The sequence below is a fragment of the Mustelus asterias genome, chromosome 2, assembly GCF_964213995.1.
Source record: "Mustelus asterias chromosome 2, sMusAst1.hap1.1, whole genome shotgun sequence".
Classification (NCBI taxonomy): Eukaryota; Metazoa; Chordata; class Chondrichthyes; order Carcharhiniformes; family Triakidae; genus Mustelus; species Mustelus asterias.
Genome location: NC_135802.1, coordinates 153,843,400 through 153,859,799, shown reverse-complemented (window position 1 = coordinate 153,859,799; position 16,400 = coordinate 153,843,400). Strand labels below are relative to the sequence as shown.

Sequence of the window (16,400 nt, the reverse complement as noted above, 5' to 3'; positions counted from 1 at the left end):
CAGCTGATAACATGCAAAATGCGAGGAATTCCTGACAGACGACACACCAATCTAACCGTGGCAGCCAATTTGTATGTGGAGATTGAACAAATAGGTTGTACAAATGAAGACAAGTCAGATCAACTGAAAAATATAAATATTGAAGTAAACTGCAAAATATGGGTGTCTGACACATATAATTTTAATTGGATTTACTATACAGGAACATGTATATGGTTCTTCATTTTCACTTCTTCACTCTCCTCACCTCAGTGATTCACCTCAATCTTCATGGGTGGATGCTGCAGCACTCTGGTACCTCTCCAAAGTTGGCATGTCAAAGATGTACCTAAATAAGTAGCAGCAAGCTATTTGGGTGGGGGCATCGCAGTTTCGTTCAGTCCCCTTTTCACCCAATGTCTATATGCAGACTAACGTATTGAACAATAATGTTATATTGATATTAAATGTCATATTGATCCTCCCTCGCCCTCCCACCCCTCACTATCCCAGGTCACTGAGGTAGCTTCATGATTCCTACCTCACCAGGACAGGCCAAAGAACGAGAGCAGGAAGCTCCCACTCTGCATGGACTTGTCCTGCACTAGGTGGGATATTTACCCACCGGCCTGTCAGAACAGTACATTTTGCTTTCAATTCTCACTAAAATTTGCTTTACATATACATATTTTTGAAAATACTTTTAATTTCATTTAAGCTATACAAATATTTGGCATGTGATTGCCGATGTATTGGAAAAGAGCCCAAAAGAAATCACAGCAGACATCTTGATATGAAATTCAAAGGTACATGGTACTAACTCCTGCAAGAGACAATGGCAGAACAGCAGGCTGATGAACCAGAGCTTTAAGAAACTGAAAATGAAGAACTTAAGAAATTAAGGGAAAATGTTGCATTTTTTTCACAAAGGGGAACAGACTTTTTTTTTGTTAATTTGCTCCCCCCCCCCCCCCACAACCCACCTCACCAAAACTGGCGAGTATCGGTGGAAATCAAACAAGTGGCAATTTGCTATTAGGAAGTGAACACATCCAGCCTTACTTTCTGGTTTCTACATGTTTTGCAGAAGCTTGTAGGGATGGAAACTGTGCATCATTGTAAATCTCTGGTGGTCCTTGTGACTGTGTTCTTCTCACATTACCCGATCTGGCTGCAGGAGGTCGATAGACACCAGACGGCTTTGGTTCAGGGATTTCTGCAACTGGGAGTCACACTCGTGTTAGACAAATGTAGGCAACTTCTGCAACAGTGCAAACCTTCCCACACAAACAAATCAACAATCATCCAAGGCAGCAAACTGATCCAGGCAGGGTTCGACAATAGGTTAAGCGTATCATCTTGTCTTGGGGCTGTGATTAGGCGGCCAGGAACTTTTCCCTGACGGAGCAAAATTGGGGAGGTGATGGCCTAGTGGTATTATCACTCGAGTATTAATCCAGAAACTTAGCTAGTGTTCTGGGGACCTGTGTTCGAATCCCACCACAGCAGATGGCAGAGTTTGATTTTTTTTAAAAATCTGAAACTAAGAATTTAATGATGACCACGAAACCATTGTCGATAAATCCCACGTGATTCGCTAATGCCCTTCAGGGAAGGAAATCTGCCATCCTTACCTGGTCTGGCCTACATGTGACTCCAGAGCCACAGCAATGTGGTTCACTCTGAATTGCCCTCTGAACAAGAGCAACAAAGAATGGGCAATAAATGCTGGCCAGCCAGTGACACCCATGTCCCACGAATGAATTTAAAAAAAATCAGGGTGACAACCCCAACAGCAAGACAAAGCCCCTGAAATTATTTTTCTTACCTTCTTGCTCAGGGAATGATTAGCAGCACAACTAAAATTGGGAGAAATAAATTCAAGGACGGGAGAAGAATATCCAAGAGTATGGGTGGGGTAAAGGTATTTTCTGGACAAAACATCCAGTACCTATTGTACATTCCTCCCTCACGTGCCCACAAACCTTTCCTGATGCTTGAAAATTTGGAACTTTCAGTTCTTTAGATTGCTGGGGCTAGAATTGCTCGCTTTGAGCACATACCACAGTTTAATGTGTTCCACATGATGACTCGTCTTCAACCTTTGAGCTAGCCATGCCTGGATTAGCATAATTACAAACATGGTCTCAGTTAAACAGTGCTGCTTTGGCAATTATCTTGCAGTCTGATAGCGGCAGAGTGTAAAAGTCCTTCAAACCTAAAACACTAACTCTTGCTGCCAACCAGAGAAACATCACATGCGCATTCAGCCTGCACTGTAGCCGCACGTTACGTGTACAGATTCTCCCGCCAAAGTGGCAGCTGCGTGACATTTTGCTTCCAGGCCAGTTTAACTCCACTGCAGCTTCAACTGCTGAACAATATTTTTCTTTCAATTTATATGGGGAGGCGACGACCTGGTGATGTTGCTAGACTATTAATCCAGAAACTCAGTTAATGTTCTGGGGACCTGGATTCGAATCCCTCCAAGGAAGATGGTGGAATTTGAATTCATTAAAGCTAACTGGAATTAAGAATCTATTGATGACCATGAAACCATTGCTGATTGTCGGAAAAACCAATCCGGTTCACTAATGTCCTTTAGGAAAGGAAATCTGCCGTCCTTACCTGGTCTGGCCTACATGTGACTCCAGAGCCACAGCAATGTGGTTGACTATTAACTGCCTCCAAGGGCAACTAGGGATGGGCAATTAATGCTGGCCAGCCAACGACACCCATGTCCCATGAATGAATAAAAACAAAAATATATTGGGATAAGTTGTAAAGGCTTTGTGCAGGGAGTTCCAACACAGGCCAGCTAGCTCAGTTGGTAGGTTTTGCGACTGAATCCTAGGCTCAGCTTCAAGTGCACATTAGGTGATTTTATTAAAAATACTTTTATTTTAATCATTGAATTCCACAGAGCCTACATTTATGGTTTCCAACACTGGCTCTCATCCAAACTCATTGGTTTGCCATTAAGCAGTTAAAATGGTTGCTCCCTGCGCAGTTGTTGTCAAGGAGAAAGTTCAGACATCAGCTTGCAGAAGAATGGATAATTCAGTGTGAAAAGCAGAGCTGCTTCTCACGTTAAAGGGCCTGACACTAACTACAAGTTCTCCCTCCAGTGCTGTGGTACAAAAATGCAGCATTCAAAAACATGCAGGGGTAATGACTGCCTTTTTAAAATTGATCTAATTCTAATATGGCACGCTAAATGTCACAGTACCTTTTCAGATAATTCTTAACTGCTGCCACAAAGTATTTAATACTATATTATTCTGCAATAATTGTGGGGTTATATGCAAATCTCAGTGCATTTCTGAATCTGTTTTCTCTCTGTATCCTCTCTGCCCAAAGCAATCTTGACACTTACCCACAACGACAGGAGCTGGTGCTGACGTTATCTTGTTCCAGGGCCCAACTGTCTTGTCGCCTTCTCTATACATGATATTCTCACCATCTTCACCTTGATCTTCTTTCTTCTCATCATCTTCCTCCTCTCTTTCGTCACTGTCAGGTCAGTAACAGCTAGCATTACACAAACTCAATATTCTGTTCAGAAGCCACAAGCAGCTTGATATTGGGTTAATATGTCTAGCGGCGCATGCAATGTAATTGAGGGCGGCACGGTAGCACAGTGGTTAGCATTGCTGCTTCACAGCTCCAGGGACCTGGGTTTGATTCCCGGCTTGGGTCACTGTCTGTGTGGAGTTTGCACATTCTCCTCGTGGGTTTCCTCCGGGTGCTCTGGTTTCCTCCCACAGTCCAAAGATGTGCGGGTTAGGTTGATTGGCCATGCTAAAATTGTCCCTTAGTGTCCTGAGATGCGTAGGTTAGAGGGATTAGCGGGTAAATATGTAGGGATATGGGGGTAGGGCCTGGATGGGATTGTGGTCGGTGCAGACTCGATGGGCCAAATGGCCTCTTTCTGCACTGCAGGGTTTCTATGATAATGTCATCCGGCAATAACAGTACAACAGCCCCAACAGGTTGTGAGATTATTTCCTGCCTTCGGCTGATACTTGTCTCTCACAAATAGCATCATGTCAGCAGAATAAATGTCACGCCTACAAACAAGAGGGCAGTCAGCCTAATGCTGATGGTGGGGAAAGTCTTAGGAACAATGTTCCAAGACAAAAATCAAGTGGCATTCAGAGAAGTAGAGCCAATAAATTAAAAGCAGCAGCACAGACTCATTCAAGACAAACTGTGTTTGACTAGCATGGACAAGTTGATTATGTAAATGGCAGGCAGGAGCTGTTGAGTCCAGTGCATTTGATGTGGTGCACCTGAACTTTCAAAAGGAGTTGGACAAAGTACCCCAGACTTAAGTTTTTAAAAATGGGGTTATGGGGGGGGGGGGGGAAAAGGGGGAATAGGATTAACTAGTAAACTCCAGACACAATGGGGCTGAACAATCTCTCAGAGTACATTATTCTATGATTTGGTTACAATATAAAATGAAGTTAACACACAAGTTCGACACTAATCCTTCAAGAATCAAAATTTACATAATACAATATTTCTTAGTAATCAAAAAACCCAAAACCACTGACGTTAATGTAGCTTTAAGAATTTTTTTAAAATAATTCTCTGCGGCTATCATAGTTTCAGTTTTTGTTTCATCATGGCACCAGCTGGCTGCTCGAAGTCCTTTTATTGCTCCTTCAATGGCTTAAATGGGGTTTTGTTTATTTTCACTCTGGGATCTTTTATGACCTTGCATTGTCAGGGGGAAGATGGATTGACAAATCAAAGTTAGGTGGTTCCTCCCCAGGAAAAAAAATCTAAGGATTCATGTTCAGTTTTAGAAGGGGATGGACATCAGACTGAAAGCAGTGTTTCTCTCTCTGGTATTGGAAATTCTGCTGGTTAGCTAAAAGCAAGGCTTCTTGCCTTCCTGGAGTGGAAAATCTGCTGTTGGTAATTGGCTTGCCTGGAGTCTCTCTCCCTGGTGTTCTGGGAAGCTGTTCTAACTTCAAACTGTTCAGGGTGTATCCAGAGAGCTGCTAGAAGTGACAGAACTGAAGTCAGGGCTTCAATTCTCCAACCAAAGGACACAGTTCCAGTATCATCTGAGCATTGGTCTTTGCTGTGTTAAACCTATGGCAAAGGTTTTTGTTTATGGGATTTGTTTCGTTGGAACGGTGTTGAGCTGTTAAGGTTTATACAATATCATGATTGTGCTTTTTGTTTGTAATTGGTAAAGGTTATTGCTAATTTCCTTTCCATACATGTTAACTGTATTCTTAAATAAACTTTATTTGATATAAGCTCCCTAGTGGGTCATTTGAATCAAAATTGAAGTGAGACAGAGCATTCTTACTCTAGCCAAATTCAAAGTACAAAACTTATGATCTAGGCGGACTTCATAAAACACGAGTTTCTGATCTGAATCACAACGTGTCATTTTTGGCTATACTTTATGCAGTTATGGTTCATACCTTGTGAAAAGCACTCCTTCAATTATTCTTATGCTCACCTGATTTGTAAGGCATGGATTCTCAAGCCACTGTAATCAACTTCCTTTTGCTCAAATTCCTTCCATTCTTCATCCTCCTAAAAATACACGCAAGATTAGTACGCTCAAGATAGGTTTATGCAATTGAATACTTTGAAAGGCTAGCCTTCATATAAAGCACACGCATGTAAAAGCCTCCCCAAAAAAAATGAATAGCGCCCAGATTTTACAGTTGGATGATGGCAAAACCAGTTGGTGTTCCCCATTATTCTGTGTAACTGACAGCAACTTCTGGTACTCTCACGTATGCTAGCTATTAACTGTAGAACTCCAGAAGCCATAGTGATTTCCCCACTCGTCCAGAGAGTCAGGTGTTGACATTGTTGCAGAGGGAATTTAAGCAGAAATCATTGGTTTGACGTGAATTTTCATTGTGTGCGCCATTGGTCTTGCTGTAGAAAGCTTTGGAATATTAACGCGTTGAATGCGGTTTACAGCACACAAGTCATAATTACTGCTAAACACCCTCTTGGGCCCTGAAAAACTAATTTTATATTTGTGGAATGTCAAATTTCTCCATTCCATGCTAAAAAATTCCACTGAATACCAAAATTTATTTTATATCATCTCCAATTTTAACATGTAAATGTATCAATCTTTATTTCACTTTTTGAAACATTATAAAAGGCAAATGATTAAAATCTGGTAACTACTTCCTCATTTGTTGGCTATGAGAATTCTTCCTTGTAATTGGCTCCTTAGCCTGTTTAATAGATGGCAGCGATTCGCTATAGCTGGGATCGGTATCAAAATATTGTCGAGAAAGGTGAAATCCATGCCAGAGAGACTGCTAGGTCCGTGCGTGCAGCTTTGAGGTGAGTGGCACACGCCATCATTTGGCTGCCGACTGTAAAATCTGGGCCGATGCTTATTAAAATAAAACCAGCAGTGGAGACAACTCAAAGAAAGCCAAAAGAAATGTTTTGAGTTACCGAGGCTATGCTCTCCTGTTTTGTCTTGTGCTTTGAAGTGTGAAAACATAACATTCAGCAGCAAAATAAAAGTCATTCAACCTACCAAAGCTCATTCTTCTGGAACCCAAAATCCCAGATGGCTAACTAACGTGTTTCTATTACTCAGACAGACTAAGCTTGGTTCAAAGTGTAGATTCACGCCTACCCTTGGATCTAAGCACCTATGGGTCCACGACTCTTTTTGATGCATGTTTTAATGACCTGGACTTGGGTATAAAGAGCATAATTTCAAAGTTAGCAGATGACTCAAAACACGCATGCAGTGAACAGTGAAAATGCAGTGAAGATAGCAACAGACCTCAGGAGGTCATAGACAAAGGTGAAATGGGCAGATAGACGGCAAATTAAGTTTAACGCACAGTGTGTGAAGTGATGCATTGTAGTACAAAAAATACAAAGGCAATAAGTATGAAAGGATAAAATTTTAACAGGGGTGCAGCAGAGAGACACAATTTTTGAAGATGGTAGACAAGTTGATGGGGTTGCTGAAAACCTTGCGGATTCTAGGTTTTACAAAGAGGCATAATGTTATGTTTAACCTTAAGAAATCACTGGACATTATCCTTCACAATGTGCATCAAAACTTTGGAGCAAGTGCAGAGATATACTGGAATGATAGTTGGATTGAGGGATGAGTTACATGGAGAGACTAGACAAGCTCGGAGTATTCTCTTTAGTGTAGAAACGAGTGTGACTGGATTTAGAGTTGCTGAAAATTGAGGGTTTGATAAATAGGGAGAAACTGTTTCCACTGGCAGTTAACCAGGAAGGCACAAGTATAAAATAGCGAGTGAAAGAATCAGAGGGGTGATAAGAATTCATTTTAATAAACATAACTAGTTGATGTCATCAGCAAGTTGGCATGATCTGGAATGCACCCACATTCATACATACAAACATTGGAAAAACTCAAAGTAATGGGGAAAATGTGAAACTAACTGGACACAATGGCCTCCTTCTGTGCAGTATGATTCTATGATGACACTTGAGTGACTTTGGGTAAAGTCACTGCTGTTTATTCTACCCATGAAGATGATCAGTGAATGATATAACCCAAGCCAATTCACCAAAGATCCTTGGGCAGCACCTCCCAAATCCACGACCACTTCTATCTAGAAGGACAAGGGCAGCAGATACACCACCATCTACAAGTTCCCCTCCAAGCCACTCACCATCCTGACTTGGAATTATATCACCGTTCCTTCACAGTCACTGGGTCAGAATCCTGGAATTCCCTCCCTAACAGCACTATGCACCAACTCACAGCATGTGGACTGCAGTGATTCAAGGCAGCAGCTCGCCACCACCTTCTCAAGGGCAACTAGGGATGGGCAATAAATGCTGGCCAGCCAGCGACACCCGTGTCCCACGAATGAATAAAAATATTACATTTATATTTACAGTTACACATTACAAGCCTATACCTAAACCAATTGTCTTCTATTCGAGGCTCAGGTGAACGTGCAGCGAATGCCCGTCGGCTGCATACAATTAACATGACGGACAAAATGGAAATTTGTGTTAACTATTTTCAAGAGCTAATAAAAACAGAAAATGCTACAATTCTTGATGGGGGAAAGAGACCAGTAACATTAAGGTCGATGGGCCCCATTCCCAACAGAATGCTCAGAAGTACTTCCAAGCATTTTCACATCTCCACCATGTACAGTATTTTGCTTTTGTACATTCCAGAGCTAAGGCAGCAAGTGGTATGTTGGTTTTCATAGCAAGAGGATTTGAGTAGAGGAATAGGGATGTTTTACTGCAATTGTACAGGGCATTGGTGAGGCCACACCTGGAATATTGTGCGCGCAGTTTTGGTGTCCTTATCTGAGGAAGGATGCACTTGCTATAGAGGGAGTACAACGAAGGATTACCAGACTGATTCCTGGGATGAGGAGAGATTAAGTCGGTTAGGACTACATTCATTGGAGTTTAGAAGAGTGAGAGAGGATCCCATAGAAACTTTAAAAATTCTAACAGGATTGAACAGGGTAGATTCAGAAAGAACGTTCCCAATGGTGGGGGGAATCCAGAACTTGTTCAAGGATAAGGGGTAAACGTTTTCGGAGAGGTGAAGATAAATTTCTTCACCCAGAGAGTGGGGGTCTGTGCTATTCACTACCACAGAAAGTAGCTGAGGTCAAAACATTGAGATTTCAAGGAAGAATTAGACATAGCTCTTGGTACTAAAGGGTGGAATCAGGGAATTGAATCTGATGACCAGCCATGATCATAACGAATGCCAGAACAGGCTTGAAGGACTGAATGCCCGACACCTGCTTCTATTATCTATGAAAGCATCTACCTAGGTGCATGCATTCAAGGAACACAAAGTTAGCATGCAGGCACAGCAAGTAATTTATTGCAATGGCATTCGAATACAAAAACAAAGAAGTCTTGCTCCAATTGCACAGGGCTTTTGTGGGACCACATTTGGAATACTGTCAGTTTTAGTCTCCATATTGAAGGATATACCTTCACTGAAGGCAGCACTGGCGTGATTACTAAACACCAACCATCAATGCTGCTCCTATTGACCTTAGCTTTGCTAAAGCATCTTGGGTCTACAATCAGTCAAATGTTACCTGTACGAGGGTAGTTAGTCATCTCTCCGCAGACATTCAGTATCACATTCAAGTCTGGACCAAGAGGGCACGAAGGTCTGAAGTCAAACAGTTCTGATAGGACCCAATGCAGAATACTAGTGAGCAGATTATTGGAGAGTATGCTACCGATGCCACTGCCAGAACACATGGATTTTGCTGCATCAAATGCATCCAGCCATTTTTAAAATCTCTAAATGAAGGGCCCCAGATTAGCAGGATATACGTAGCAGTGATATCTATAGAAAACTGTTGACTGTGATTGTCAACTCATCTCATGCGTTGAGTTAACTTTGGTTGAGGATTTGGATCCTCCTGTCCACATGGGCAAATTTGTTCATCACCATTGGCTGCAAATTCTCAGTCTGTGGTCCATCCCATTCCTGTTTATGTAACCTTATAAGCACAAGATTAACTGCTCAGTTATCACATTGCTGTTGTTTGTGTAAAGTGGCTGCCATTTTACTTACATACCACTATCACACTATGCTACAACAACACCATGGTTTCTTCGCAAGGATTCTATTCCATTCCTGCAGTTTCTCATTTGCACGTTTGGACGACATCTTCCATTGTGTTTCTGCTGTCTTCATTTTCGTCAATAATGGATTCCTCTCCACAGTGGGTGGCAGGACCCTCAACTGTGTCTGTCTCACTTCCCTATTCTTGCTCCTGTCCCTCCCCTCAAGGACAATCCAGGTCTGTCTTCATCCATTACCCCATCAGCCTCCACATTCAACAGATCCTTTTCCACATTTCAACCGACTCCCCACTGACGCCACCAAATATACCGGGCATTCTGAAAGGACAATTCCCTCCAGCACACCTTGGCCCATTCTACAATCACCCCCGCCAAATCCATACTGTTCTTGTACAAGAGGCGAGAACCCTCTTACCCCTCCCATCTTACTGTCCCAAATACAATCCAGGTGACACAACGTACACTTGTTTGAATTTAATACATTGAAATCAGGGTTCACAATGTGGTCTACTCAATGAAGGGGTCAGATATAATTGCAAAAAAGCTCTTGTTCACACATTTTAAATCTCCACTCACTCTGATCTCTGCCTTTAATCTCCTACCGTTTTCTAATAAGCTTAACATAAGCTCAAGAAGCATCAGCACCTCATCCTTCCAGACTAGAACATTCTGTTCAACAATTTCAGATAACAACTGCTTCCATTTTTGCAAACAGCAGCTGCTGTTGTCATTTCAGTTCCTCAAGACTCATCTTCCATTTGGAAGAAACAGTGACCTGAAACATTAACCATTTCTCTCTCCACAGATGCTGCCAGACTAGCTGAGTATCACCAGAATTTTCTCTTTTATTTCCCATCTTTTGGTTCTTTTCCGGTACCATCTCCTTTTATTAGTTAATCACTCCTGCCTTCCACCCTTTCTCAGATCCTCCATTTTGTTCTTCACCCACCTTTGCCTGTTTGTACGTGCTCTGTTACACCCTTTTCCAGTACTGGCCAGAACTTACAAATAGGAGTAGCCACATGGTCCCTCGAAGCTGTCCCACCATTCTGAGATCATGGCTGATGTTAGACTTCAATTCCACTTTACCTCTCAATCGCCAAATCCAATTATCTCAAGAATCCCTCAGAAGCCTCTGGTTTAAAGTTAATCAGAGGTGTCTTGTACAAAAAACAGAGGAGTGAGGTTTATTTATTTAGTGTCACAAGTAGGCTTACATTAACACTGCAATGAAGCTCCTGTGAAAATCCCCCAGTCGCCACACTCTGACGCCTGTTCGGGTACACTGAGGGGGAATTTGGCATGGCCAATGCACCAAACCAACACATCTTTTCAACTGTGGGAGGAAACCCACGCAGACACGGGAAGAACATGCAGACTCCGCACATTCAGTGACCCAAGCCGGGAATAAAACCCATGTCCCTGGCTCGATGAGGCAACAGTGCTAACCACTGCGCCACCCCCGTACCCCACCTGGGGTACAGAATTTAAAAGATCTGGAACACTGAATTTTAAAATTGCTCATCTCAGTTACAATCCACCATTCTAACAAGCTCTAACACTATACTGCCTGGTCATTCAAACAAGCTCTAACACTACACCGCCTGGTCAGCTGAATATCTGCAGTATTTTCTGTTTCTGTTGTTTTTCTATGTCCATTGTGATACAAGGCACAAGATAAGTGCAAGCCTCTGTTTTAAGTTACACCTTAGCAAAACTGGAATCTACGGAAATCGGGGGAAACCCTCTGCAGGTTAGAGTCACACCAGACGCAAAGGAAGAACATTATAGTTTTTGGAGGTCAATCATCTCAGTTCCAAGACATAAGTGCAAGAGTTCTGCAGGGTAGTGTCCTAGACCCAACCATTTTCAGCTGCTTCATCAATTACCTTCTTTCCATCATAAGGTCAGAAGTGGGGACATTGGTCGATGACTGCACAACGTTCAGCAACATGTGCGACTTCTCAGATACTGAAACAATATCCAGGCTTGGACTCCAGCCAATTACCATCTCCAACAAGAAAAATCAAACAATCACCCCACGACATTCAAAACTTGTGTGTGAAGTTTGCACATTCCCCCTCTGTCTGAGTGGGTTTCCTCTGGGTGCATTGGTTTACTCCCACAGTCCAAGGACGTGCGGGTTAGGGTGACTGGCCATGCTAAATTGACCCTAGTGTCAGGGGATTAACAGGGTAAATGTGTGGGGTTATGGGAATAGGCCTGGGTGAGATTGTTGTTGGTGCAGGCTCGATGGGCCAAATGGCCTCCTTCTGTACTGTAGGGATTCTATGATGGAATTGCCATTGCTGAATCTCCCACTATCATCCTGGAGTTACCATTGACCAGAAACCGAACTGGGCTAGCCATATAAATACCATGCCTACAAGAGGTCAAAGGCTCAGAATCTAACAGCAAGTAACTCACTTCTTGGCTCCCCAAAGCCTGCCCACTGTCTAAAAGGCACAAGTCAGGGGTGTGATCATACAGCATGGAGACATATATCACAAAAAGAGGCCCTTTGGCCCATCATGTCTGCATCGGTCAAAGACAAACCACCCAACTATGCAAATTTCATTTTGGTCCACAGCCCCATATGCCTTGACATTGCAAGTGCACATCTAAATAACACTATATCCTGCACTCTCTCCATTTTTTCTCCATGTACACTATGCTTTGTCTGTATAGTGCACAAGAAACAATACTTTTCATTATATACTAATACATGTGACAACGACAAATCAAATACTTAATATTATGATGGTTTCTGCCTCTGCCAGCCTTTCAGGCAGTGAGTTCGAGATTCCCACCACCCTTTGGGTGAAAAAGATTTTCCTCATCTCCTCGAAACCTCCTGTGCCTTACCTCCAGCAAGGGGGAAGTTTCTCCCTGTCGTCTCGATGTCTCTCAATTTTATACACCTCCATCATGTCCTTGTTCAGCCCCCTCTGTTCCAAGGAAAACAACCCCAGCCTATCCAATCTCTCTTCATAACTAACTCTCCAGCCCAGGCAATATCTGGGTAAATCTCCCTGCACCCTTCCCAGTGCTATCACATCCCTTCTATAATGTGGATTCCAGAACTGTACACAATACTCTAAGTTGGATCAAAACCCTGGAATTCCTTCCTCGATGGCATTGTGGGTTAACCCACAGCACATGTACAGCGGCTCACCACCACCTAAGGCAACTAAGAATGGGCAATTAATATTGGCCAGCCAGCGACGACCAAGTCCCACGACAGAATAAATATAAAAGCGGTGGCCTAACTAATGTTTTATATAGCTCCAGCATGACACCTCTGTTCTTAAACTCTGCCTCGGTTAATAAACACAAGTAAACCATGTGTCTTAACCACTTTATCCACCTGTCCTGTTACCTTAAGGGACCGGTGTACATCCAGATGCTTCCCAGGTCCCGTTATTCATCATGCATTCCCATGCCTTGTTTGTCCTGCCCAAGTGCATCACCTCACTTATTAGGATTGAATTCCATTTGCCACTGATCAGCACATCTATAGAAATCAATCCCAGTGCTACATCCCCCTTTGTTTCTGCACCTTCTATTCATCATTTATTCTGACCAATTTTCTTTACCAATAACACTCACCAACTACCTATCCTGGTCTCCCCATGCCGACACTATAGTTAAGAAAGCCCACCAACGCCTCTATTTTCTCAGAAAACTAAGGAAATTTGGCATGACAGCTACGACTCTCACCAACTTTCACAGATGCACCATAGAAAGCATTCTTTCTGGTTGTATCACAGCTTGGTATGGCTCCTGCTCTGCCCAAGACCGCAAAAAACTACAAAGGGTCGTGAATGTAGCCCAATCCATCACGCAAACCATCCTCCCATCCATTGACTCTGCCTACACTTCCCGCTGCCTCGGCAAAGCAGCCAGTATAATTAAAGAACCCATGCACCACGGACATTCTCTCTTCCACCTTCTTCCTTCGGGAAAAAGATACAAAAGTCTGAGGTCACATACCAACCAACTCAAGAACAGCCTCTTCCCTGCTGCTGCCAGACTTTTGAATGGACTTACCTTGCATTAAGTTGATCTTTCTCTACACTCTACCTATGACTGTAACACTACATTCTGCATTCTCTCGTTTCCTTCTCTATGAACGGTATGTTTTGTCTGTATAGCGCGTAAGAAACAATACTTTTCACTATGTTAATACATGAGAATAATAAATCAAATCAAAATACAGAGGAAAATGAGGATGAGAAGGGAAAATTTGCCTAAATAAACAAGATCATAGACCTAATAGTGCAGCTCAGTGGCTCAATGCAACAAATTGTACTCTAGCATTTATATCGGACCTTTAACATGATCAAAGATCCAAGCTGAGAAAAGCTTCATCAGCTCAAATTGATACCAAATTACCAAGAAGATAGCAGGACAGGTGACCAACGGAGAGAGAGAGAACATTCCTAGGGCTGAGACAGTTGAAGCATGGCTACTAAAGATGAGTGAAGCAACATGGAGATGTCCAGGAGGCCAGAATTGGAACAAAACGTAGATGCAAGACCCACACCTTCAACCATCGGCCAAGGGCTCGCCTGCTCCGCCATCAACCCACATAGTAGTCTGCGTAATCATCCCAAGTGAACTTTCCACTTCCACACCCTCAGCCCAGGATCTCCTCTTTCCTTCTCACCCCTTAAATTAAGTGCCCATGTGACCCCCACCCATCTTTTCAAGACTGGTGGCTCTTGCTCCGCTCAACCAACCAACCTACCAGACCAAGAGGCCTTTCCCCCCAACCCTATCAGAGAAAAGTAACCCCATTCCCAATCCATTTTGCTCCAAGGGGCTCCTTCCTTAATTTTTCCCCACCCCCACAAATCAGGGGTTCTCCCCCAATACCCATCAACACCAGAGGTCTTTCAAATCACCCCCTAAATCAGGGATCTCCTAATTCTACCCTGGATCAGTCCTCCCATAATCCCTGTCAGCAGAACAGCAATTAGTTCAAGGAACCTGCCACAAATCTTCACTCCCTAAACCGAAGGGTCGCTCCCCACCGTACTTTCCAAAGGGCTAGAAAAGCACTCACCCCACTCTTCCCCTGGATCAACCCAGCTCTGGGGATCAATCTCCACCACTGCCCCCGCCAATATTTCATCACCAGAACTCCAAATCTCCTGCTCAGAAACCAGATAATCTACTCTAATTTTCATGCCCCCCCCCTCCTCCCAAATCTCCCTCACCCTAAACCAAGGAATTAATTGCTCCCCACCCTACTATACGGAAGGTCTGGGATGTTATTCCCACCCCTGGACCAACCCATCACAGGGAACCAATCCTCCGCCCCCAAATTTTCCATTACTAGAACTCGAGATTCCCTGATTTAGAGTTCTAGTCATGAAAAAATTGGGGCGGAGGATTGGTTCCCTGGGATGAAAATTGAGAGTAGGTTCCCCGATTTCTGATTTACTCTATAATTTTCATGACACCCCAGTTTAAGGCCCCACTTATAAATCTCCACGCCTTAAAGCAGGGAATTTAAACCTTAAAGCAGGGAATTCAAACCTTAAAGCAGGGAATTCAAACCTTAAAGCAGGGAATTCAAACCTTAAAGCAGGGAATTCAAACCTTAAAGCAGGGAATTCAAACCTTAAAGCAGGGAATTCAAACCTTAAAGCAGGGAATTCAAACCTTAAAGCAGGGAATTCAAACCTTAAAGCAGGGAATTCAAACCTTAAAGCAGGGAATTCAAACCTTAAAGCAGGGAATTCAAACCTTAAAGCAGGGAATTCAAACCTTAAAGCAGGGAATTCAAACCTTAAAGCAGGGAATTCAAACCTTAAAGCAGGGAATTCAAACCTTAAAGCAGGGAATTCAAACCTTAAAGCAGGGAATTCAAACCTTAAAGCAGGGAATTCAAACCTTAAAGCAGGGAATTCAAACCTTAAAGCAGGGAATTCAAACCTTAAAGCAGGGAATTCAAACCTTAAAGCAGGGAATTCAAACCTTAAAGCAGGGAATTTAAACCCTAAACCAAGGGATTAACTGCTCCTCAACCTGCTATTCAAAAGGCCAGGGAAGCAACCCCCACCCTTCACCTAGACCAGCCCCTCCCCATCCCTGGGCTGGGGTCCTAGCCCCCCATTCCCCATCTCTGGTGGAGAGGATTCCCCCCCAAAACCCTGGGCCGGGCTCCTATTCACTCCTGATGAGCCTCCCTTCCCCTCCCCCGTGCCCTTGTGCGGGTCAGTGCGGCCTACACCCCCTCCCCCCCCCCCCAATCCTCTTACCCTGACCCGCTCCTGCTGGGGATCCTGACACTCGCTCTTGACCAGCCGCTCCTTGTCCTTCTTCACTTTCTTGGCCGCTGCGGGGACCGTTACCGGCGCCGCCGCCGCCTCGGTGGGAGCCGCCGCTGCCGTTACCGGCGTGGGGGAGTCGGCGGCGGCGGCGGCAGTGACGGCGGCAATGGCGGCGGGCGGGGGTGGGTCCGGAGCCGGGGCTGGGGCCGGGGCCGGGGCTGGAGCCGGGGTCGGGGCCGAGGCCGGGGCTGGGGCCGGGGCCTCAGGCGGCACCGCGGCTCTGGCCGGGCCGGCGGGAGGCGCCGCCTTGGCCACTTTGGTTTTGTCCTTCTTCTTCTTCTTGTCTCTCTTGGCGAAGAAATCGTCGAGGCTCTTGTCGTCCTGCTCGGCCATGCTGGGCTGGGTGGAGAGCCGCGGTGAGGGTGCTGGTCAGGGTGGGGTGACGGAGGGATGCTGCTGCTGCTGCTGGCGCCGCCGCGGTGTCTATGGCGATGCGGCCGCAGGCCCGGGCGCCTCACACATGCCGACTCGGAGCAACCGAACCTGCTGAGCGGA

The 16,400-nt window shown here is 44.3% G+C and overlaps 1 protein-coding gene across 3 annotated transcripts in view; it reads right to left on the bottom strand.

Moving 5' to 3' along the window:
• cdv3 (carnitine deficiency-associated gene expressed in ventricle 3) overlaps positions 1–16,400 on the bottom strand; it is a 31,592-nt gene extending 15,192 nt beyond the window's left edge. Inside the window, exons 1-4 of one of the 3 annotated variants that reach the window (XM_078198892.1) lie at positions 15,834–16,400; positions 5,465–5,541; positions 3,356–3,492; positions 1,042–1,201 (exon numbers count right to left, since the gene is read on the bottom strand). In XM_078198892.1, the coding sequence (XP_078055018.1) occupies positions 1,042–1,201; positions 3,356–3,492; positions 5,465–5,541; positions 15,834–16,238 (779 nt within the window). In that variant the 5' untranslated portion in view covers positions 16,239–16,400. The remainder of the gene's footprint in view (positions 1–1,041; positions 1,202–3,355; positions 3,493–5,464; positions 5,542–15,833) is intronic. The other 2 variants (XM_078198911.1, XM_078198902.1) reach the window with 2 other exon arrangements.